We start from the raw sequence: 23,587 nt of genomic DNA on the forward strand, positions 1-23,587 counted from the left end.
CTTTGGTAAACTTCTTTCTTTATATCAGGAGCATGATACTGTGGCCCTCCTGATATTACTTGACATTGCTGACTAGGGCAGAAAGCGGCTGGAATCTAATTAACAGCTGAAGGGGCAAAGGTTAATACAGTGGTACCTTGTCAAACTTAACCCATTCCAGGAGTCTGTTCAACTCCCGAAACTATTTGAAAACCAAGGTGCGGCTTCCGATTGGCTGCAGGAGCTTCCTGCACTCAAGCAGAAGCCGTGTCAGACGTTCGGCTTCCGAAAAATGTTCGTAAAGCGGAACACTTACTTCTGGGTTAGTGGCGTCCAGGAGCCAAGCCAAGGTACCACTGTATAAGAATGTAAGAAGGGCCTGTTGGAAGAGGCCAAAAGTCCACCTGCTCCAGTACTCTGTTCTGTGGTTAACCAGATGTCCATGGGTTTCCCATTTCTGCTCTATAGACAGCCGGCAGTCAGACCAAATCCCATGAGGCAGAATCACATCATAGGTAATCAGGGACAGCCAATGTGGTGCTTCCAGATGTTGTTGAACTGCAACACTCAGCATCTCTTACGCTGGGTGGTACTAATAGGAGCTGTAGATACCTGTTATTCTGATTGTTATCAAATGGCATCAGTTACCTGTTGCTTGCTTTAAACAGTGCAAATGTATGCGCTCTCAAAGAATTTGGATAAATTCTGTCTCCTTTCCACTAACCGGAAACAGTATCCTCCTGCTCAAGGTTGGGAAATGATATCCAAAAAAGACTAAAAAGAGAGAGAGGAGCCATCTACATATACAGTGGTACCTCAGGTTACAGATGCTTCAGGTTACAGACTCTGCTAACCCAGAAACAGTACCTCGGGTTAAGAACTTTGCTTCAGGATGAGAACAGAAATCGTGCTCCAGCAGCGCGGAGGCAGCAGGAGGCCCCATTAGCTAAAGTGGTACCTCAGGTTAAGAACAGTTTCAGGTTAAGAACGGACCTCCAGAACGAATTAGGTTCTTAGCCTGAGGTACCACTGTATATATTGTTTGGACCAGCTATGTTTAAAGAGAAATGTTTTGTTAGTTTGCAAAGACACAGACCTCTAAAACCAACTAACCAGCCCACTCAAAGAATTACCTGCAGTCTTCGATGTACAACATGTGCCCAAAAGCTGCAACACTGATGTGAGCCAACCATCTGAAATGCAATAAAAATGTAAGCAAAATGCATAATTTCAAACATGTTAATATGCTAATAAATATGCCACTTGTAAAACCTGTGATGACAACAAGAATACCTGAAGAATTTCCTCAAGATTGTGCATGGCTGGGGGGAAATACAAATCTGAAATTTGTTCTTCGCTGTCATCTATATCAATTTGTCTTTGGTCCGGTTGAGCAGCAATAATGTAACAGAAACTAGGAGCAGGCAGGTTAGCAGTAATCTGCTGAAAATTAAGCAATCAAAATAGGCATGGTCATAAAATGTGAATGCTCTATATTAAACTCATTTACTTGGTGGAGTAAATTGGTGAAAATGATTGGGAATGGCACATTTGATATAGGGAAACTTTTTCTTAAGGCATGGTTAATCGTAGCTTGTCTTCCAAATGTCAGAAGGCTGACCCTTTTGGCATAATCTGGAACAATATATCATTTATACATTCCTGAGTGGCTACACCCATGAATCTATGTCACAAGAAAACATAGCTAAGCACAATCAACAATTAAAAAATCTTTTTTTTGTCATGGTAGTCACGGATGAAACGGATTCCATTATTTTCATGCCTTTCGATGATTTCTATGACATTTGAGAATTTTAGCACGTGGGTGAATTTGACAATAAACAGATGAAGTCGCGTCACTGAGAAACATGAATGCTGCCAAATTAAATCTTAAGCAGCGAGAGAATAATAGGGAACATGAAGCAACGTGACTCTCTCCCCTTGTTATGATGAGAACAAATCTTTTTTGTTTCAGGAGAATATCCACTATTTACACAGATTATAGATCAATGTGTTTATCTCTCGTTTAGTGCTATAGAAGTAATATATTATTCATTTTGGGAGTCATTGCCTGAGAGTTACTAAAAACATAAATAAATTAGGATTAATGAAAACAGCTGTTTAGCTATTAATCCCCGTCCCTGACTTGCTCACAAAATGTCAGCCCGGGACTGGATTTCTTCCCATTTCTCACTGATACGCTGGGTTCTGATGACTCACAGATCCTTCCAGGAAGAAACAATAAATTAACATAAAGATTTAAATTTAGTAGGAGAAGAATGTGTACTGTACGGACACATTTGTGTTGCTAAAAATGATGGACATGAACAAATATATATAGAAACTGGCAGCGATTAAAAATAGCTCCTAAGATTGCTTATGACATCCCTGGCTCAAAGAAGAGCTAACCAAGTGTTGGAGAACACTATCGACAATATGGGAAGACCCAAATTCTATATCTTGTTTCAGCTTCAGCTCTCTACCTTTTTCTGTAACGCAGGCTAAACAGTAGTGCTGGCCTACGTGTCAAACACTTGAAATGTGCTACACAAATGCTAGGCATTATGATAATGTAAACACAGCTGTAGCAGAGGGAGAGGAAGGAAGATCTACTCTAATGGCTCCATTTGGCTCTCACTAGCCCTAAACCATTTCAGTGCCCGTCGGTTCTTTGTAACTGATGCTTGAGTTTGTTGTTTTCCTCTTCCATCCTCATTCCTTCTGTGTCATGTCTTTAGATTATAAGCATGAGGGCAGGGACTGTCTGAGTTTTTGCTGATATGGAAACTACTTTGGAAGCCTTTTTGGATGAAAAGGGGGATGGGGAGGAGTGATACTAGAAATAAATAAATAAATAAATAAATAAATAAATGATAAATGGGTAATTAAAAGTTACTGCCTTTTGAAAGCACTATTTGAAACGAAGAACAGATGAAAAGGAAAGGAGAAGTTTGAAACAGCAGCTTACCATTTCACTCTCTTGACTTTGACCATGAACTTTTACAGGCAATAGTGGTGGCCATAAACTGTCTATTAGGCTAAAAAGTCCTGGCACTCTTTGAAGAAAAGAAGAAAACAAAGAACAAAACAAAACAAAACAGACAACACACAAACATGGTGAAATTTAGCTTTACAATGCTGTATTACGATGCTTTAAAATGCTATATTCAGATAATTTCAATAATTTGAAACACCACAAAACCAAATTCCTGCCATATTGAACATTGCATTCTAGATTTTAATTTCCCTAATGGAATTCCATTTTGCTGTTACAAGGGGGAGGGAGGAATTGACTGCTGCTTTTAAAAAAGTTGAATAAGCTAATTTAATTCTATGGAAGTGCTCTCTACATATTTCTAATATTATTATTGGATATTATTTATTAGGCAAAGAAATAATATCTACTACCTAGGGTTAAGAAATTGTCTCCATTTGTAGACACTAACTATTAACAATATAGAAGAGGAACATATCTATGAACAAACTGTGTTGGAACTGCCCAAGTTTCAGAATGAGCTTGTGTATGATACAACAACTTGTTACACAGTGATATGATCTGAGCCCATAGTACACAAAGCATTCTCTCATCATACTCTTTTTTTTTTTAGGAAGTAAAACCCCAAACCAGTTGTCATGCACTTTCATAAAATTAAAATTATATGTATGCTGGAAAATACAATCTTACAGGTCTGATGAGTTGTACTAGGTGCTCTTTTTGCTAATATCAGAAGCTGAATCTTGCTAGAGATATCTTGGGCATTGGGACATGGTAGACTAAAAAGGAATGGGACAAGAAAACCAAGGGAATAGTTGACAGAGAAGCCGGCCCCAAAGTGTGTGAAGTAAACAGAAGAGTAAGGAGAAATATAAGAACCAAATACATAGCTAATCAGATTCATTTTTTGCAATGTCTATAAAGAAGAACAATGCCAGTCAGGCAACTTATGTGATTCTTTCCCCTGCCAGCACCACCAACTGCAGAGCGGAGCAATGATAACATGGGAAGGATAATAGAATTCATCCAATCTACCAACGCTGGCTGTAGGGAAGCAGAATGTCTAGGACAACAGGCCTTGGCAAAGAGGTAGAGCATGTTAAATGTAAAAAGTGTTTGAAGTAGATATACAGTAGAAAACAACAGTGTGCCAATGCAGAGATTAAAGGTCAGGATAATTGCATTAGCATAGCAAAAGGAAGCATAATTCAGAATCCCCCTGCTGAAATAAGTGGTAAAAAAAGGCAGGATGGAAGGCTAGCAAACTGATGCGAAAACCTAACGAGAGATTACTAGCCTTTTTAAATAGAGGTTTATCAGTAGATACAAAGATGAAAGCAGTAGTTCTAAAGAGTCACCAACTTTGGGAGGAGAAAAAAAGGGAAAGGTGGTGGTATGTCTGTGAAAAAGCAGATAAAGGTTTTCCCAAATTGACTGAGAAATGGGAAAGGGGGAAGAGCTCCACATTTACAGTGTACAGCTAGAGACATTGACTCAGGAGGAAATGTCAAGAGATATGGGACTAACGAAAGATGAAGATAAGTATGTTGCAAAAGAGACAGAGGAGAGATGGAAAGGCCACCAAAACAGAATAATTCCATGGAAACACAATGATGGCAAGTAGTGCTATCTTCCTGGCAACACAAGAGTTAATTGGGAAGTTCCAGGGCTAAACTCCACTCAAGTGGAGTTGGAGCCCTAATGTTGTTACAATTCCCCTGCGATCCATGAATGAAGGACGGCTTATAAATTCAGTTAATAAATAAAATAAATAATGTGATCAGTGGAATTGGAAGGGGCACATCTCTGGCGAGCTAGTATTTAATCTCTGTGGATTACTTCTGATTCAAAGTATGTATCATCAGGAAAACACAATACTATTGTGCTCATATTGCTTATGGGCTTACAACTCTTGGGCACTACACAACAAATAAAACAGTCTGGGATAAAGATGACAAATCAAGGAAAAGATGGGTTTTAATTGTTTTTAAGACATAAGGTTTTAATGACAGAGCCTCTATTCAGTGGAAGATTTTACCTAAATTGCTAGGAATCACTGAGGACTGGTTCTAGTTCTTTTCCTACACAGAATGACAGAACCCTGACAAATTCTGACAAATATAGAATTCAGCACATTGCTCTCTTTTCCTAGTTTTATCACCATCTCTCATTAGTCACCCTCTGTTAGGCAGCGACAAAGTATTCAGGTTAAGGTAGCAGAGCTCAGGGAACGCTGGTAGTCATGTGAGTAAGAGCAATAGCATGCAAGGATGGCAGGAAACAAAGATACTGCCCTACATGCTGATAATGCATCGGATTTAGTAACAACCGCATGCAGTTCTAGTCCCCCCTCTCAAAAACTCAGAAGAGCAATAAAAAAAGGTCAGGGATAACAAATGTCTTCTTTATGAGGAAAAGCTGAAGCGATAGTCACCCTTTAGGTTACACTGTCAAGTCCACGAGAACAGAACGCCCTGGAGAAATGCTAGCATGAACTGGGGCAGAGCAGCAATATATTTATAATGTATGTTTAATGGTAAAGCACCATGGATAAGAGTGCTTTAGAAGAGTAGTCTTCCAGCCTTTCAGGCCCAGGACCTTTATGCATTCCCAAACTGCAACATGGGACCCACTTCAACTTGTTATTACAATACAGTATATGCCCATTATGAGCCTTCTCTCTTTAATGTGGAGAGTAGGAAAGGCTCATTTTTAAAATATTTGTACAAAACACAGCATTTCGTAAAGTGCAGCTTGCGATGGTGGAGTGAAAAAGCAATAGCCACTCATGCAGGGTACCTACCTTCCCCTTTTCTCTCTCTTCTTAAAGAGAAACCCAAACAAAACTGTGGTCATGGCACTGTGCTCTTAACTCACCTGCTTAAGCATCATGCTTTAGAACAGGGGGTAAGCCCTATGGACTACAACTCCCATCATCTGAGTGGAGAGAAGAACTAAAAGGTTTCAAAGGATCGATCATTTTTACCCAAGCATCAAATCTTACTTGAAAACAGGATAATTGGTTCGTTACATTGACATTTTTAATTTTCTAAATGTAAACTATTTTCTAATTTTTAAATAATAAGAGCGAGATTGCTTGAATGCAACTCTCCCCCTCCCTTTTTTTACAGGTTCCAAATTGTGTGACTACTGAACAATCTAGAGGACCCTGGCCAACCTTTCTGCCAAGAGTCACAATAGAGTGGCACACTGCCATGCACCATAGTACCATATGCAGCATTCCCCCAATGCTCTGCTGTGGCTTTGTGTCTGGCAAGCAGCACAGTGCAGGTATGTGAAGCCTGAGTTTCTGTATTAGTCAGATTCTTGCTCTCTCTGCCTCAAATCCTGTCAGTGCCACTTATAGCATTCATAATGCAGGTTTGTCACCCATTGTTTATATCAGGGATGGTGGGGACCTGTGGCCTTCCAAATATTGTTCCAACTCCTACCAGCTTAGCTAGCATGGCTGAGGGTCAGGAATGATGAGAGTTGTAGTCCAGAAACACCATAAAAGCATAATCTTAAAGCACAGACAACAATGAATCTTGTGACACTTCAAAGACCATGCGAGTTATTATGCCTTAATAAAACTGTTTGTGTTTTTGCTGTATTACACAAGGACAGAATTGTAGAGTTGGAAGGGATCCTGAGGGACATGTAGTCCAATCCCCTGCACGGCAGGACTCTTTTGCCCAACGTAGGGCTCAAACCCACAAACCCAGGATAAAGAGTCTGGGCCATTAGACTAACACAGATACTGTTCTGGAAGATAAACTTATGGTGTTATTCTTACCTCCCTCTGGTAAGTCTCTGCAAAATTTTAATTCCTGATAAACGACAGTATTTTCCTTCCCATTTTTGGATACATTCTTCTATCTGTTCTGAAGAAAAAAGGGCATGAAATTGTACCTCACTGAATATTCCATAGGCATCCTGAACGAGGAGGCACAACCTGCAAAAAGGTGTATAAAATTTAGTCTGTTAGTGGCATGCCCAAAGGAGCTCTCCAACATCTCAGAATTAAACATTTGTTCACAGGACAGAAGCCTTGAGTTTTCGTAAAGGCTTATTAAATTCTGATGAAATCTTAATGCATCACAACTGGTAGCAAAACTGATTTACTGTAGCTACACAAGTTAAAAAGATCCAAATGATGGGACGTCCTCTGCCTGTGGCCTTGGAGAGCAGCTGCCAATCAAGGAAGACAATATGTAGCCTCTGACTCTACAGAAGGCAGTTTCATTATCTTTATATGTACCCATGAAGAAATTTCACATGGTGCTTTAAAATATAAGGATGTAACAAAAAATTAATCTCCTCCACCCTACAAGGCAATGATTCCTAGTGATTTTACTATCAGAGGCAGTAAGTTTCTGTATACCAACTGCTAAGAATTGAAAGTGCTGCTCTCAGATCCTGCTTTCAGTCCTTCCACAGGCAACTGTGAGAACTGGAAATTGGACTAGATGGGCCACTGACCTGACGTTCACCAAACTAAAAAGGCATGAGAGGCAAGAATAGCTGGGGGGGTGGGCGGGAATGTCGGAGAAACAAGCCATGGTTTGTTTGATAGTCTGTGGGACCCCTTGTGGTTAACATGTGGTTTTTTAAGCCAGTGCCAGGCCCAGGATGTTTAGCCGCTTGAGGCAAAACAAAAAATGCCACCCTGCCCTTATCCATCACCTCCTTCTGTCACCATTACATCCTCCTCTGCTGCTGCCTGAGGCAACTGAAGGAGGCCCAAGGAAGCCCCGGCATGCTGAAGGTGGTGGAGGAGGGAAAAGGAGGCTGGAGAGGAGCAGGCAGCAGTGGAAGCAGCAGGAGGCAGTGGTGGGTGAAAAGTGGTGGCAGCATGCAGTGCACTTCCGCCCCATCTGCCAACCCTCCCAGCTGTCCCCAGTCTGCCACCTGAGGCAACTGCCTCACCAAGCCTCATGAGCAGGCTGGCCCTATCTTAAACAAACCATGACTTAGAGTTTTGTGTGAATCCATGTCTCGTAAAGTCTGCCTTCGCAATGTGTTCTGCAGGAGTCCATTTAAATCTACTTGAAACCCTTGGGGGAAGTCATCTGTGGTTTGAGGTGATGTGTCATCAATACAAAATGACACCCAGTTCTATTTCTCCATGCCAACAGGAGAGACAGAGGAAACTCAGTTAATGTGCTGGATTAGGGTGAATAAACTGAGGTTCTGGTAAGACACAGTCTGCTCCAATGGGAATCCCCCACCCCAGGGCCATCTACCAGCAACTGTTCTGTGGGAAGGATTACAAGAGAGGAGAAGAGGCATATTTAAACATATTCAAGGCTAGAATTTCTTGTCCTTCCCTCCCAGGCCTTCCAGTAAGTGCCCTACAGGAGGAATCCTTATGAATTATTACACTAATATTCTTATTGTGAGCTTCCGTGGAAAGACATGTATAATGAAATGCAATATACAAATAAGTTTAATGAATAAGTAAAGCTGCTACAGTCAGAAAGGTAGAACTAAGCTAGGCAGCCATCCAATGTGGCTCCAATATAGTTTCACTTTGACTTTGTGCCAAGAAAGTACAACTAGGGATGTTGTTACTTTGTTGAAAACGAGCTCTAAAACTAGCAATCACCACCACCTTGCTAACCCAGCAAACAAATACATCCCCACCTAACTGATATGAATACTGTTTGCTGTTATCATGGAACTATTGTTGATTTTCAAACTGCATTTTTGTTACGGAAACTTGTTATGAACCTTTTCATGAAAAGCAGTATATAAATACTGAAAAAAGTCAGTAATCATTGATTGCCATTTTATCCCTCCTTTCTCCAAGTCTAGAGTTGCATTCATGGTTCTCTCTTATTGTCTCCAAATAATGGTTACAACTGTACCTAGGTGCCTTGCAGGCACAACAGGACTTCTCCTTTTCTTCTTTTTGCAAAAAGGTGGGGCAGAAATTTTAAATAAATAAAAAAGTTAAGCATGGTTAGAGTCAATTCATTAGCGGTAAGGAAATAACCTTCAGGGAAAGAGATGCCTACTTCTAGCTCAACATCAAAACAGGTGGAAACCATCCTGGGGTAAAAATGATTTTCCCTGCAGTTAACGCTGCAACAACATGTGCAGATGCCCCAAGACAAAAAGATATCATTAGGTGTGTGGTTAACTGGAGAATGCACAAAAGATGGGAGTGTGAGAACAGATGGATGAAAAATGCACATGTGATTCAGTGGGAAGAGCAAAGAAACAAAGGCAAGATGCGATAAGAAGGGAGGCAAAGATTAGGATTTTTATTTCCTCCCACTATGAGCTCCACCTACTTCTCCTTAAAATGTTAACAATGTGCTTGACATGTATAGTGGAGGTTAGCATGATTTAGGGTGTATGGGGTGTTAGGGGAGGGATAGTACCTCTGATAGGGGACACGTGCTCCTTCCAGAGTACCTTTTCCACCTTTGGTCCCTAGCCTGCACTCAGCTCTCACCTGCGGCTCTTAGAAGCTATCAGCAGCCACACCCTGGGAATGGCTTTGACTGGCCAGCTAAACCAGGTGAGGGTAGCCAATGGGTCTCAAACCCTCAGTGAGTTAGGGTCTTCTCCTGCATGAGAAGATAGGCTCTGGCAGAATGAGCGAACGAGACCAGCAGTGGGTTCAACGGTCAAGAAGGCAGTTTGGGCACATGCTGTAGAGGGAAATGAGGGGCAGATGGAGCTTGTCAACCTGGGAAGGTAGCCCATCTGACAGGAGAAGGAAAACTCTTTTCCTAAACCTCTGATGCCTTGTGGGATATCTTCAGGAGAAGAAAAGGCTAAGGATGAACCCTAAACAAATCTTGAGCGGAGTCCCTAATATGGTTGGACTGTGCCTTATATGCCTCCTTCTGGCAAGTCCTGCAGCCAAGCTGGTGCCAGATATATTGCTCTGCTTTCCTTTGAGGCACATCAGCAAGAGCAAGAGGGGAGTATTGTTGGCTGGGCAGATCAGGACCTCCATACACACTGCCCAGGCTTGTGCACTGGGCAGGCATGCCATCTATGCAGGGCTGTGAGGGCCCACATCCCCCCCTCATTTCACTGACAGGGCCGGGGCCCCTCAATATTCGCAGCCGGGCGAGCTCCATTGGGTCCTCCTGTAACTGCGCCAAGCTGCAGTGGGCCCTCCTGCGGCTGCAACCAGGTCACGTCAGGCCTTTGGGAGGGTACAATGGCCCTGTCAGCCCTCCTCCCACCATATGATGTCACATGCATGCACTGGGCACCTGCAATGTTGGGCAGAACCTGGTGTGCCTGACGCCGGGGAGGTCCCTCGGGTGCTGCTAACACAGCAGTTTGACTTCACCCTAAGAGGCGCACACCACTGTCTCTCAAGACAGACAGATGACAACCAGGAAGATTTAACATTCCTCCACACCAAATATAAATACAAATTTTTAAAAGTCCTACACAAAAAAACTGGCATGTCAGGTTTTTAAGGCTAAAGTAGGTCTTTCCTTCATAACAGTGAGTTTTCTCTACTGAGCAACTATTTATTTTAATTTTTGTATTGGGGGGCATATATCTGCAATGGCACAGGCCAGACACAGATTTACCAATCTGTGAACTAGGCCACGGTGAATCTCATTTCAAAGCTTGGGAATATTCTGTTAATTTCCTAAAAGAGCTGGAGGCAGGGGAGAGGGAAGGCGAGGCCAATTATTTTGCATTTTTATGAGTGTGGTGGTAATGCTTAGATTTATTCACTTCCAAGTGGATATTTGGAAATGATTATGGTATTATGTCATCATGCCCCCTCCTAGTTAGTCATCCTTCTTGGAAAAGGTGGAAAAGGGATTTCTATTCAGTAATTATACATGTAAACCCCACAACATGGTTAGAGGCTTGTGTTTCCTTGTATACATTGTGCTCCCCCAAAGGAGTAAGACTGAATAGCGCTCCATAAGACAGACAGGTGCAGCTCAAAAGAAAGGCATTAGCACAAGAAGAATGTAGTGAGAACATGGGGTCTGCAATTGCTGTTGCAGAAAGGAGTAAAGAAGACACACAAAAAATAGTGGGAACAATTATATGCTTTACAACAGGAGATTGACCCCTCAGGCTTCTGTTGATGTATTTATTTCTTCAAAGCTCAGATGAGGAGGGAGGAAAAAAGGATACGCTATAAAAAAGTGTACAGCCCATCCTCCTGATATATATGGCAACATTTGCTCATCCAAGATAGGGTGCTGCTGATTATGCCTGCTCCCTGACAGGAGACTCTTATCTCTTTGCGTATGTGCCCTCCTAGAAGCTACTAAAGCATGAGGAGGTGCACGCACACAAAATAAGATTTCTGTGCTGCTTTGTAAAAAAAACAAAAAAACAGGCACAAAACTGTGCCTACAGAGTTCCAATCCACCAACTTGTCTGGTCAAGTCTTGAGGTGGAGCTCCTTAACTTTTCCTGATGTGGCTTACAATCAACAGCAACCTTTGAAACTCCACCCAAACGGGATTTAATTTATCTGAATCTCTCAAACACAAACAAAATCCCTCCACCCACTGCAAATGTTATCTCCAGCGCAATCAGAATCAGAGACACATGTGTAGGAACAAAAGGACACAAAACACAACCTATTTTTGTCTGTAACCCTAGAGGGGCTCTTCTGTACATCTTACTTGTAGCAATTTAAAGTGTTCCATATCACTTTTAAAGTGCTCCGCATCACTTTTATCTGATGTATAATATTCTCACACCCCCACAGCAGATGCTGGCTATTGCATCCTCCTTGAAATACATCCCCAAAAAATAAAAGCCAGAATAACTAGAACCTGAATAGCATTAATCAGAATTACATCTAAGCAGTGATGTGTTTTTTGCAGAAAAAATTGAATTGGAAAATGTTTCTGTACAAATTAGCAATCATAAAATTTCTGTTTCCCTACAGGTATCTTCTTTAGCTTTTTGAGGGGTAGAGGGTATTTTGTAAACTAAGCTAAAAACTTTGAAGCTGTCGCGCTTGCTAATATTTATTTGTTAGTGACATCCATTCATTCATACTAATGAACTTATGAAATGGAAAATTTTCCACATCAGGACAGCTAACTTGAAAATCTATGCTAGAAATCTTTTCATATCTACAGAGAAGCACATATAACTATTTCCATGTTTAGCAGATTTATTAGTAGTAAGTAGTAGTAGTATACCCGCAGGTCTCAGTGGTTCACAGCATAAAATCACAATATAAAAACACAAAACACATAATAAAATCAAAAACAAGAACAACCCAACAACCCCTCCTCCCCAACACATTTTAAAAGGGCACTGAATGTCAATCAGTCAAAGGCCTGGTTAAAGAAGAAAATTTTTGCCTGGTGCCTAAAGGTGTATAATGAAGGATGGTTCCATAAAAGCTATTGTGTCCAGAATTGATAAGATTAGTTCACTCAGGCATGGGCGTTGCCAGGATTTTTGTTGGGGGAAGGGGCCAGGCCTTTTCTTGGGGGAGGACAAAACCTCAGTTTGCTATGTATTTTCATGGATTTTCATTGATTTGGGGGGGGGGCAGCTGCCACTCCCTGCCCCCCCGCTACACCCATGCTCTCAAGGTGCAATCTTGTACACACCCAAGAGCCTGCCAGATTAAACTCAATGGGGTTTAGTTCTGAATAGACATGTTTAGGATTGCACTGTTACATTATTCTGCAATCTCTAGACAGTATTGCTCCCCAAGTATTGCATTTTAATATTTTCCCTGGTATCTTTCAATGTTTTAAGTCCTTATTTGTGATCATTTTATTTTTCTTCAAACAGGATTATAGTACACCACTTCATACAATCAGTAGAATAATGCTATTGTCTTGGCCTTTGATGGTGGTGTCTTTATGTTAATATCCCCTTTTCTACACTTTTCTCTTTTAAGCTGCATTACTTGCCTGCACCTTTCCCATTCAATACTTCCTGGTGTTCACCTTTTGAAATTCCTGTTTATTTCTTCTTCTTCTTCACAGAAGCACAATAACACAAAAACAATTTGTTTTGTAATTGATGCACTAACATATGATTGCACATAACCAACATCAGTAGTTTTCTTTTCTTTTAAATGGCAAGGTTGGAAACAATCGCTGTGAATCGTATCACTAGGCACAGTTGAGCATAAACCACATTTTGTTAAGAATGACAGGTTTACAAATGTCTTTTACGGCCAATAAAATAAACAGAACCTGGGTGACTGCCCACTTGTAATGTGCCATATGTGCCAACCTCTTATGCATTTGTAGTATGCATGGGGTCAAGGAATGTCAGCAGGAAAAACAGTTTGAAGTGTGCAACCACAGCTGAAATTCCAACTCTAGCAGATTGCACTAGAGCAGTGGTTTGCCCAATGTTTTTCCCTACATGCCACCTGTAAATTGCTACGGGTCTTGGTTGACCACTTATTGAGTTTTCTGCCCCACTGTAGTAATTGTAATGTGCTATGCCAGATATCGGGTGATTTTTAATTGTATTTTTACAGATAAGCCAGAACGAAGCTCATGGGCAACTGGTGGTCCATGGCACATGGTTTGGGAACCCCTGCACTAGAGCATTAACTATGTAGCATTAAAGGAAACATGCAGAAACATCCTTATATGCTACATTACAGCCCTGTCCTAGCTATACTCATGATGATCTCAATGGGATTTATGCTTAGGGCCACAGTCTTCCCTCAAGATACTGTTAGAAATGTACAGATTTTCTGAAATGTAAATAGAAGGCCATCTGCATTAGTATGTCTTGTGGCATACAGACAGGTACAAAATGCCTCAGCACTCCAGTATTTGCTAAGGACATCTCCTCCCCCTTTTTCACCCTCTGAAACCTTCCTCCTCTGTGCTATACACAGCAAAAGGTCTCAGGGATGATCAATGGCTGCCAGCTCTGAACTTCAGCTCTCTAGAGAGGAAGAGTAGCCAACATATATTGTTGGATTCCCAACTCCCATTAGCCCCAGCCAGCATGGCTGATGGTCAGGGATGATAGGAATTGCAACCCAACAACATCTAGAGGGCACCACTTTGACTACCATAGGTTCATAGAATTGTAGAGCTGGTCATCTAGTCCAACCCACTGGAATGCCGGAATCTCGACTAAATCATACATGACAGATGGACATCCAACCTCTGCTTAAAAACCTCCAAGGAAGGAGAGTCTACCACTTTAGTTCTTCCTGATGTTTAGCTGGAATCTCCTTTCTTGTAACTTGAAGCCATTGGTTCGGGTCCTAGTCTCTGGAGCAGCAGAAAACAAGCTTGCTCCATCCTGTCGTGACTTGTTTCTGAGAAAGCCACTTCCGGCCTGCCCAGGAGGTGGGGTTGCGGGCTTCACGCCCACCCCCACATGAGCAAGGGCTGGTTTCAGCCCCCGCGAGAGCAGGGGAATCCCGGCCGCATCTTTTTAGGGCCGGTGCAGAGGGGGCTCGCCCTCTTTTCGCCGGCTAGCCCCCACGTTTGCCCACCCTCCCTCCCTTTGGGTAGGCTTTAGGTAGGTCTCTGACCTTGCTATGGACTTCGGTCTGTCGCCGCAAGGGGCATGGTAGGAATTTTTCCCAATTGGCAATTTACAGCCATTTGGTTTTTCGCCTACCTCGTAGCAACTCGTCACAACTCCTCGGCATTGGCGGTTAGGCATTGGTAAAAAGGGATTAAGGATTAAGAGGATGTGGGGGGGGGAGAACGCCATCACCTCCCCCCAGTGAACGAAGGGTGGTCCGATAAAGGACTCCGGGGGGCGTGGCCCTGTCCGAAGCCTATGGAGGTGTGGGCCAAAGGCACGCCCCCGAGCGGTGACCCGGGGGAGCTCCTAGTTGACGTGCCTCAGCAGGAGACTCCCCCTCTATGGTGTGAACCCTTCCCGTGTCTCCAGCAAATGGGCTGGAGCCGGATACTCGATAGGACCAATGCCTAAGCCAATGCCTCTCATTCCTGAATTCAATAAAGTTGTGGCCTAATTCGCCCATTTAACCTTAAATTATGGTGTCTTGTGTCTTTATTTATCCTGGTGGGGGGCGGGAACTCGCCACGCAAACCAATGCTGGGTCTTAGTAATCTCAGCATCCTTTTATAAATGCTCACAGACTATTTAATTATCTATTCTAGGACCTTTCCTGGTATCAATATCAAGCTCACGGGTCAGTAGTTACCTGGATCTTCTCCCCCCCCCCCTTTTGAAGATAGGGAAACACCCATTAGACAAAGGGTTTAGGGAGTATACCAGGAGGAAGAAAGTGTTTTAATTTCATGGTTCACAACCCCCGGCTCTCATGTTCTATAAGGCCATTTCCAACATTTTTGTGGCTCAACTGCCTTCAACCACAGACTTAATTCATTTAAACCATTTTCTTTTCTTCCCCAAAGCAAAAGTAAGTTGCCAATATGAAACAATGGAGAAATCCATATCCCATTTCTCCTTCCACCCCAAAGAAGTGGTAGCAGCAAGGGGAATAGTCACTGTCTGGAGAAGGATTGTCTGGTTTCAGAGTGATTGCCAATTAGGGCCTAAGTACACATTATGTTAATGATATGATTAACCATTATGTCATGGGTTTTTAAAACATTAAATACCAGGAACCAGGGCAGAAGATGCCATCAGTAGAACAGTAGCGTAGATCCAGTTGTGATCATAGTAATAATCCCACACATACTGTGCAATTAGAATTAAAGGGGGAACTCCCATTTTCAGCAATGGAATATTCTTTTCATAATGCTAATTGCTGCATAAGTAGGAGAGATTTTTATTGAGTGTGATTGAGAAGGGAAAACTTAAACCTCTCCACCTAGTGTGCTGTGGTGCCAATAACACCCCAACTTTCCTGGTAGTTTTTTTAAAAACTATGGCACGATTGCTAATTGTATCTCCAACATTACAGGCATTGAGTTACTCCAAAATTTGCTTATCTCTGTATCTTTGCCATTTTAACAGTTTAAATTGGGCTTGGGAGTGAACTGGCAACCAGTGCAAGTCTTTCAATATGCATCTAGCTAAAGACACACACCAGCAGCCTCAATGCTGCTCTTTGTATGTCTCTGCACAATAATTGCTGGTGAGCGCAAGTGGGGAAATTGATGAGAGTTTTCAAAATGTATATGGTTGACCAATGTGAGAATAGGATGCTGCACTAGATGGGTGCTAGATCTGATCCAACAGGGCTTCTCTTATATTCCTATGGTCACAATAAATCAGCATGACCAGATCTTATGGTTGGAAGCATGCCTCTCAGGTTGATCTGAAGCAACTGAATAAGGAAAAAATTAGGGAGATACATGACAGAGGGTCAGGGAGAGGAAGGAATGTTGGACGGTGGTACTACGCTCACTTTGTATGAAATACCATACAAAAAGCAGAAGCAGCACAAGAGAATTCTGTTTGCAAGCCCAACCTCCATCAGATTATGGGGCTACCTCCCCCGAAGATCCAGGAATTGATGTTGAGACTGTGAGTTAAGAGAGAGCTTAAGGTAAAGCTAATCAAACTAAATAAAAGGACATATGTGGGATCTTACGTGGATTTAATTAAGCAGCATTAAATTCTCACCCCTAAAACGTGGGTTAATTAATCTACTTACAAAACTTGTGAAGGCAAGTCCTTAAAAAAATGTTTTTTAGTCTTTTTGATGCATCTATGCCTTGAGGAATAGAAGCACAAGCAAACTGGCATTATGAAATGTTGGCTTGTGAACTGTTTAGGTTGTTTAGAGAGTTAACTGTTGTTTATTTTTAAAGTTACCTATCTGCTTCCCATCCCCTTGATATTTCCATCCCTAATCTTAATAAATCTTCTAAACTTAGAACTTATTTCTTGACAACTCAGGGGAATATTACTCCTGTATGCCAGATCACATGCAACATGCTTTGACCAAAGGGAAAGAAAGGCTGAACTAGCTCAGCTGCAACTCAGTAATTAGGTGGTGGTTGCCCCCCTTAGAATGAAATTAAAGATGTAACTCTTACAATTCCTTCACTCAAGAGTTAGAGTAAATTAAGAGCTGGTTGTTGCCTACAGCAGCTGGGTATCACCACAGAAGATTGTAAGAGTCAGTTGATTTGATATGATATGTCAACTGGAGATAATGGTTATCTGGATCACTGGTGATCAAATGCCACATACTACAGGATGTCCCCACAACCCTCGCCTGCTCTGCAGTAGATGTGAGAGCTCCTGCTTTTTACCTCTTATTCAAAGAGAGCTGTGGAGAAAGGAGAATGATTCCATGGCAGAGGGAGGAGAGGTGCTCTAGTCTCTAAATGTGAGAAACCCAAGTGGGTTGGTTAAAGAGAGGTCCAATTCTCCCAACTGAAGAAGCTGGACAAGCAGCATCAGAGAGCACCTTCCGGTGGGAAAGTCCCGACTATGTATATTTTTGACAACTAGTTTGTGACAAAGTTAAAAAGAGATCAGATCTTTCAAAGACTATGCAAACACGAATTCTCAAAAATTACATTTAAAAAATGCAAACAAAATTGTACTGGTTCAGAGACAGATAATCTCTAATGGAATGATTTAACCTTTGAACAATCAGAAGTATTTGTATGCAGAGATGAGAATGGATTTGGAAGCATTTCTCTACAGCTGCCCTCTGAATGGGATGCTAAGATAATTTGTAAATACACCACAGAACTAGAACTTAAAAAAAGAAAGAAAGAAAACCCCCAGAAAACTGTAGGACCGTTCCAAAATTATCTTAGTAACATGAAGCAAATATAAACATCACAGTTTCAATGGATGCACAAAGCAAGCGAAATAAAACATAGTTGATTGTGGAATGGTGCCTACATTTGGGATGATATTCTTTCTGTTGAACTGACACTGAACTAAAAATATATCCTACACCAGCAAAATAAACTACACAACAGAGAGGGGAAATAGCAGGAAAGGGATCTGCTGGAGATCCTTGTTTGGCAAAAGACAATTCCTGCTTCAGGTTACTAATCTTGGTTCTCTTCCCCCTCCTCCTCTCTAAAACACACACAGAGACTTTGCAATTGTTTTTGGTTCTGAGTGCTTTTGCTGGCTCTGTTTCATATGTGCATGCCTCTGAGAGAGAGAGAGAGAGAGAGAGAGAGAGAGAGAGAGAGAGAGAGAGAGAGAGAGAGAGTCTTGTGTGTATGTGAGCAGACTGTTTACAAAAGTTATGGTAGTGCTTCTCAGCAGCCCATCGAGAATTCCATGAAATGGCCTCTGTTATTTCATTCTAGGTAAATGTCGGCTCATGACAAGCAGCAAAGCTGACACAGGACATCTCCCTCTGCTTTACAGTCCTGCAGCGAGGCCTCAATCGGAGGGAGAGCGAGAGCGAGAGCAGGAATGAGCCATGAGTGGGCGGAGTGGCTTCCCAGCACTCTACCAACCACAGCACAAGGAATTATGATAAACACCACTCTGGAAACAAGATACAACAGTACATTGTGTTCTTCAGAAAAACATCCAGACTTCAGTTCACTTCAAGTAAACAGTTAATCTTGTTTACCTTTTTCAAAAATTTGATGAGATGTTAACTGAACAATCAAGCGTGCAGATGAAACAAGAGGTTTTCCCCCCTCTATACAATTCAACTTTTGTGTTTGCTTTGCTCTCAGCAATACCCTGCCACAAATTAGTCCAATATGCTAAGTTCTTATTATCTGCATGCACCATAGATTTCCCCCTCCTCCCTTTTTATTGCTTTTTATATATATTTTATTTATTTATTTACTTACTTACTTACTCAGTTTGACTTAGCATGGTGCCAAAACAATGTTTCTTGCAAGCAGATGAGATGTTGAAATAATTAGAGTGCTTTGCTTCTTCAAAAGTTTGTAACAGAAATATAAATAAATGATTAATTAATCAAGTGCTGCTGGGAAAACAACAGTCAAGCAATGGAGACCACGTCCTAGGCTACCGCTCTAAACACCTGGAGGAAAAAATGTGCACCTTGGGATGCTTGTAGTCTATTCTCAACAGAACAAAGATCAGTAATTACCCACAAATACAAACTAAAGAAAAAGTTGAAATTGCTTATTGTAACATATTTACTTAAAATACTGGTTTATTATCTATGCCTCATATATTATCATATATGGTAATAAGGTACGATTTAGGAATACGACAGCATGCAGTGTTAAAGTATGTTAGTTACTGATACATATTTTGAATAATGAAAAATTATCTGTAGTTACCAAACATAAAAGGTTTATTTTTGTGTTGTGAGGCAAACAAGTATATGCCCATTCTAAGTTTGGATTTTAAGAACTTGTAGCAACAAGATAAAGTGCCACTTTGTATCTCTTTATTAGCTAATGGTAGCTTCTCTCTGTGGGATAATTCTATCTTCTGGGAAATAAGAAATACTGAAAGGGAATTTTGAATATTTATCACTGAAAGGTAAGAAACTGATTTAACAATGTAATATGTATTACTAAGCACTCCTTTTAGGATCTAACTCAATGAGGTTTTGCATAAAACATTTTTAAAATCACATAGATTATAATGCTTACTATTATTAATTGATAATGTATTAAAAACTCTTTGGTATTAAATTATGTCCACTTTTTTTAATCTGAGGCTGAGGATTTGATAACAGGCTGTAACTTCTAGGTGCCCAAATTTCCTTGCATCTATGATTCTTTCAGTCACATGATTAAGAGGGCAGTCAGTCACAGCTGTCTGCAGCACTGTATTTGTACAACTCAGCCCAGTCAAATCTTCCTTCTCCAACTACCCTTCTTCTCCATATCTGAGAGTCCAAGAGCAGAGTAAAAATATTTATTAATAGCAATCATACTAGCTACCCTCCACCCTGCAATTACCCTTTCAGCTTGTACCTTGTAATAGGCAATGGACAATATTTAGAGGGTCCCCCCATGTACATACAAGCAGTGCCCACAAGAAAGGGACACTCTGAAGCTATTCAAACAGCATGTGGCCATTCACATTTGTTTCTCTGCTGTGCTGTGCCTGCAATGCACAAAGTGAGGGTGCACAGAGCAAGGGTCACAGGCAGAAGGAGGCATAGCGCTGGGAGATGATTCTGCCAGTTAATGCAAAGAAGTGGCAGATATCTTAAGTGTTGTAGACCCTCCAAGGTCATCTCTCAGCTGACAATATTTGGGTTGCCATGTTAGCTTGCCCTCGAACCTGGTGGTACTGTTATTATGCACCACATCAGTCCACAGGAAAGCACCTCTCATTCAAGATTTGATCATGGATGAGATGGCTGACCTGGAATGTATTATTGAGGTGGATGAACCAGGTGGACCAGATCTATCTGCCAAAGTTTTCAGGTATAAACCAATCCAGCTTGGAGAGGAGACAGAATTGCTATCATCCATAAAAATGCAATCTTCTTCACCAGGAAACCATTCTTCCTGGGTACTGGATTTGAGGGGCAGTTCCTCATGCTGGGTCTGAGACACAGAACAGGACTAGTGTTGGCGTACTGCCCATCAGCCTCCCTAACTGAGCTGCAAAAAGTGGTCTTGAGGTGGTGTGGAGTGCCTACACATTTCAACATTCATGCTACGGCTAACTTGTTTAAACCAGCTCAGGACTTCATGGAGCTGTCTTACTACATTGGGTATTTGCCACACAAGGACCCTTCATCTAGTGCTTCCCATAAAACAGCTTGGAATTGGTTCTGTGCTGGTTACTTCATTCTACTGTCACAGACAGCCCATTTCCTTGTAGTCTGGACTAGCAACGGACCTATTAAGATGGCATTTCCCTAAAGACTTAGGGAACCTGAGGAACTTCTGATTGCTCTGATATGCTTAGCGCTCCTGTCAAGGCCTGGCCTCACTATGGAATGGTGAGAAGGGGAAGGACACTGGCACAACTGCTTCTAAGTGTCCTCTCCAGTGCTGTGGTGCCTGATTGGCTCCCTGGGTTTCTGGGCAGCTCAAAATGCTGAAATAGGCAGGGTGATAGCCTTGACTACAGGTGATGTATCTCTCAAAGTGAATGAGCACAGATGAAAGGACAGGCCCATGGCAGTGATGGTGGCAAGGAAATTAAGTCCTCAAGTAGCCATCCAGCACAACTCTTTGGACTTGTATGGACTGGTAAAATGGAGCCTCTCAGTGGTCTGCTGTGACAAATTTGCAATGCACAGTCACTCATACTACAACTGAATGAGACACCATTGGTTGTAAAGGTGGTGTTCAGTGCACCAGTGCTATTGTACTCCAGTCTTGTTTCAGGCCTCCCAGTATTTCTGGTTGGCCGCTATGAGAACAGGCTGCTGGCCTAGCTGAGCCTCTGGCATGATCCAGCAGTAATCTTAAGTAAAATGGTATGGGATCAGATTCAGGGGTTGTGGATATTCTGAGGTTATGCACAAGGAGTTTGGCTACCACAGGTACTATCAAGCCCTGCCCATCTTGGCTTGTTACAGCTAAACAGAAGGTGTTGACTGGTTGGGTCCAGTGGGTTGCAAATGCCTGATTAACAGTTTACAGAATATATGCATAAATTAAGTGATAATCAAATAACGTTTGTAAGCTTTAATGAAGCTCTGTAAGAAGAAATGTTAGAATATGAGTAAAACTAAAAATTAATTTATAAAAATAATTGAAGAAAGGCTTTAGAAATGTGTAAGAAATTAAGAAGGGAAGGAGTATCAGGCAAGTTGAAGGAAGTCAAAAAGAGAATGGATATAAAAAAGATGTATGATTTGTATAAATTTTGTATTGGAAAAATTGAATAAAAATAATTTGTAAAAAAAAAGCAAATGCCTGATTCACTGGCAACTGTGCTTTCTCTCCATGGTGTTCAACATCTATACATAGCCACTGGAAGAAGTTATCATTACATGATGAGCATGGTGTCATCAATATGTGAATGAGTGCCTGGACCCCATGAGGGCTGCTGCTGCCAGCCCGTGTGGACAGGCAAGAGCAAGTGCACTGGCTTAGCTTCCTCCCTCACTCTTGCGCTTTGCTCCTGCATGAATGCTTTAGCTGAGATTCCTGCCTTGAAGGCGGTTGGACTAGATAACCCTTGAGGTACCTTCCAACTCTACAATTCTATGATACAGTTTTTTCTCTATAACATTTGAATTAGTTGAGGCCATATACGTGCTGGAAGTAGTAATGGGGTGCATGAAGACTGAATGCCAGCAACCACTCTGGGTATTTGGTTCTTGGGTTTGGGTGGTGGTGGTCAGTACCTTAAAAAAAAGGACTGGTTGTAGGGATTACATGAGGAGGAGAACCACGTACACCATCTTGGCCTCCTTGGAGAAAAAGGTGGGATATAAATGTAAGAAACAAACAAACAAACAAACAAACAAACAAACAAACAAGACTGTTTGGAAGCTGCAAGTGATGCAGATGCAGCCACTATAGTGCCAAATGGTGTATTTAATTGCACCCATATAATATCCATTTTGCAGGGGGAAACATGGTTCTGAATAAAAGTATTGGGTGTTAAGCCCTACCCTGCAATTCTGTTTTAGGATGGTAATGCAGGAAACCTTAGCAGACTTGACTGGATTAGTGCTGTGCCTTGTGCAAAACAGAACATTCAGCAGAGGAGGCATGCAGGAAAGAAAAGCATTTGAAAAATAGAACAAGTCATTACCACACTTGACTCTAGCACTGATCAGAATTTCTGATGCCTTAAGGCAGAAAACAGGAGCTCAAAATAGTTTATTATTATCTGAAACTTAATTTTGGAAAGTGCACCAGGTATATGTAAATCAACAGAAGGCAAATCAGTGATGCTACTTAACGGGCAGAGAACAGGATCTAGTATTCCCTTGGTACAAAGTCCTGTCTTTTAATGAAGTTGTATAGCTCTGGATTGAGATGAAAGGTACAACTAGATAGAACAGGATGACGTCTGGCCCTTTATCATCACATGCAGATTTGTCACCAAATGGTTTGATGGGGTTTTTTTGTTTGTCAGCCAGTCTTCCAGCTGCTGAAGGATACACACATGAATTTTAAAACATTAAAATGTGATAAAGATATACCAGCATTTAGCTGGTATAATTTTGTGCGAGAAGAACTGTTTCTATTTTTAACATCTCTTTAAAAATGGTTTAGAAAGAGACATAGTTAAACTGCTGTGAACACATGAAGAATGGCAATCAAAGTTAATCAACAGCCGTCTCGCACTTATATATGACTTTTCATCACAAAAGACCTCAAAGAGCTTGACAAACTATCTTCAGGATGGATCTTGGTTCTTCTTTTCTGCTCCACCCACATAAGCAGTATTTCCCTGAAAGGGATGAGATTTTCTTTATCAGCACTGAAAAACAGGTCTATTTACTACTAGCCATAGGCTTAACACAAAAGCAAAGAATGCTATTATCTAATCTAAACTACAGAGGGAATTGAGGGAGACTGAAGGTAATCACACAAATTAGGATTGGACAAGGGCATTTTGTTAACATCATCAGCTAACGCATTCAAAATTACTCATGCAGTTTGGATATGAGTAGCTTAGACTTTGATTTTATCCCTTATGTGAATGAAAATATAGATAGCAGAACACTATGATACAAACTTACTGTGACAGTAGCTCAGTACTGATTGGGGGTGGGGAAGGAAGGGGAGTATTGTAAAGAACCAGCCATATCATATTTTTGAATGTCACAGAAATCTGAAATTTAACTGGTTCTGAATATGAATTTGT

At 41.4% G+C, this 23,587-nt stretch overlaps 1 protein-coding gene across 7 annotated transcripts in view; it reads right to left on the reverse strand.

Annotated features, from left to right (window-relative positions):
- The window catches only part of SPIDR (scaffold protein involved in DNA repair), a 177,691-nt gene that overhangs the window by 17,069 nt on the left and 137,035 nt on the right, over nt 1-23,587 (reverse strand). For 4 of the 7 annotated variants that reach the window (XM_053396217.1, XM_053396216.1, XM_053396211.1 and 1 more), the window contains 4 exons: nt 6,771-6,929; nt 2,948-3,035; nt 1,273-1,422; nt 1,113-1,172 (listed from right to left, as the gene is read on the reverse strand). In XM_053396217.1, the coding sequence (XP_053252192.1) occupies nt 1,113-1,172; nt 1,273-1,422; nt 2,948-3,035; nt 6,771-6,929 (457 nt within the window). The remainder of the gene's footprint in view (nt 1-1,112; nt 1,173-1,272; nt 1,423-2,947; nt 3,036-6,770; nt 6,930-23,587) is intronic. The other 3 variants (XM_053396212.1, XM_053396215.1, XM_053396214.1) reach the window with 3 other exon arrangements.

Source organism: Podarcis raffonei, chromosome 7, assembly GCF_027172205.1.
Source record: "Podarcis raffonei isolate rPodRaf1 chromosome 7, rPodRaf1.pri, whole genome shotgun sequence".
Taxonomy (NCBI): Eukaryota; Metazoa; Chordata; class Lepidosauria; order Squamata; family Lacertidae; genus Podarcis; species Podarcis raffonei.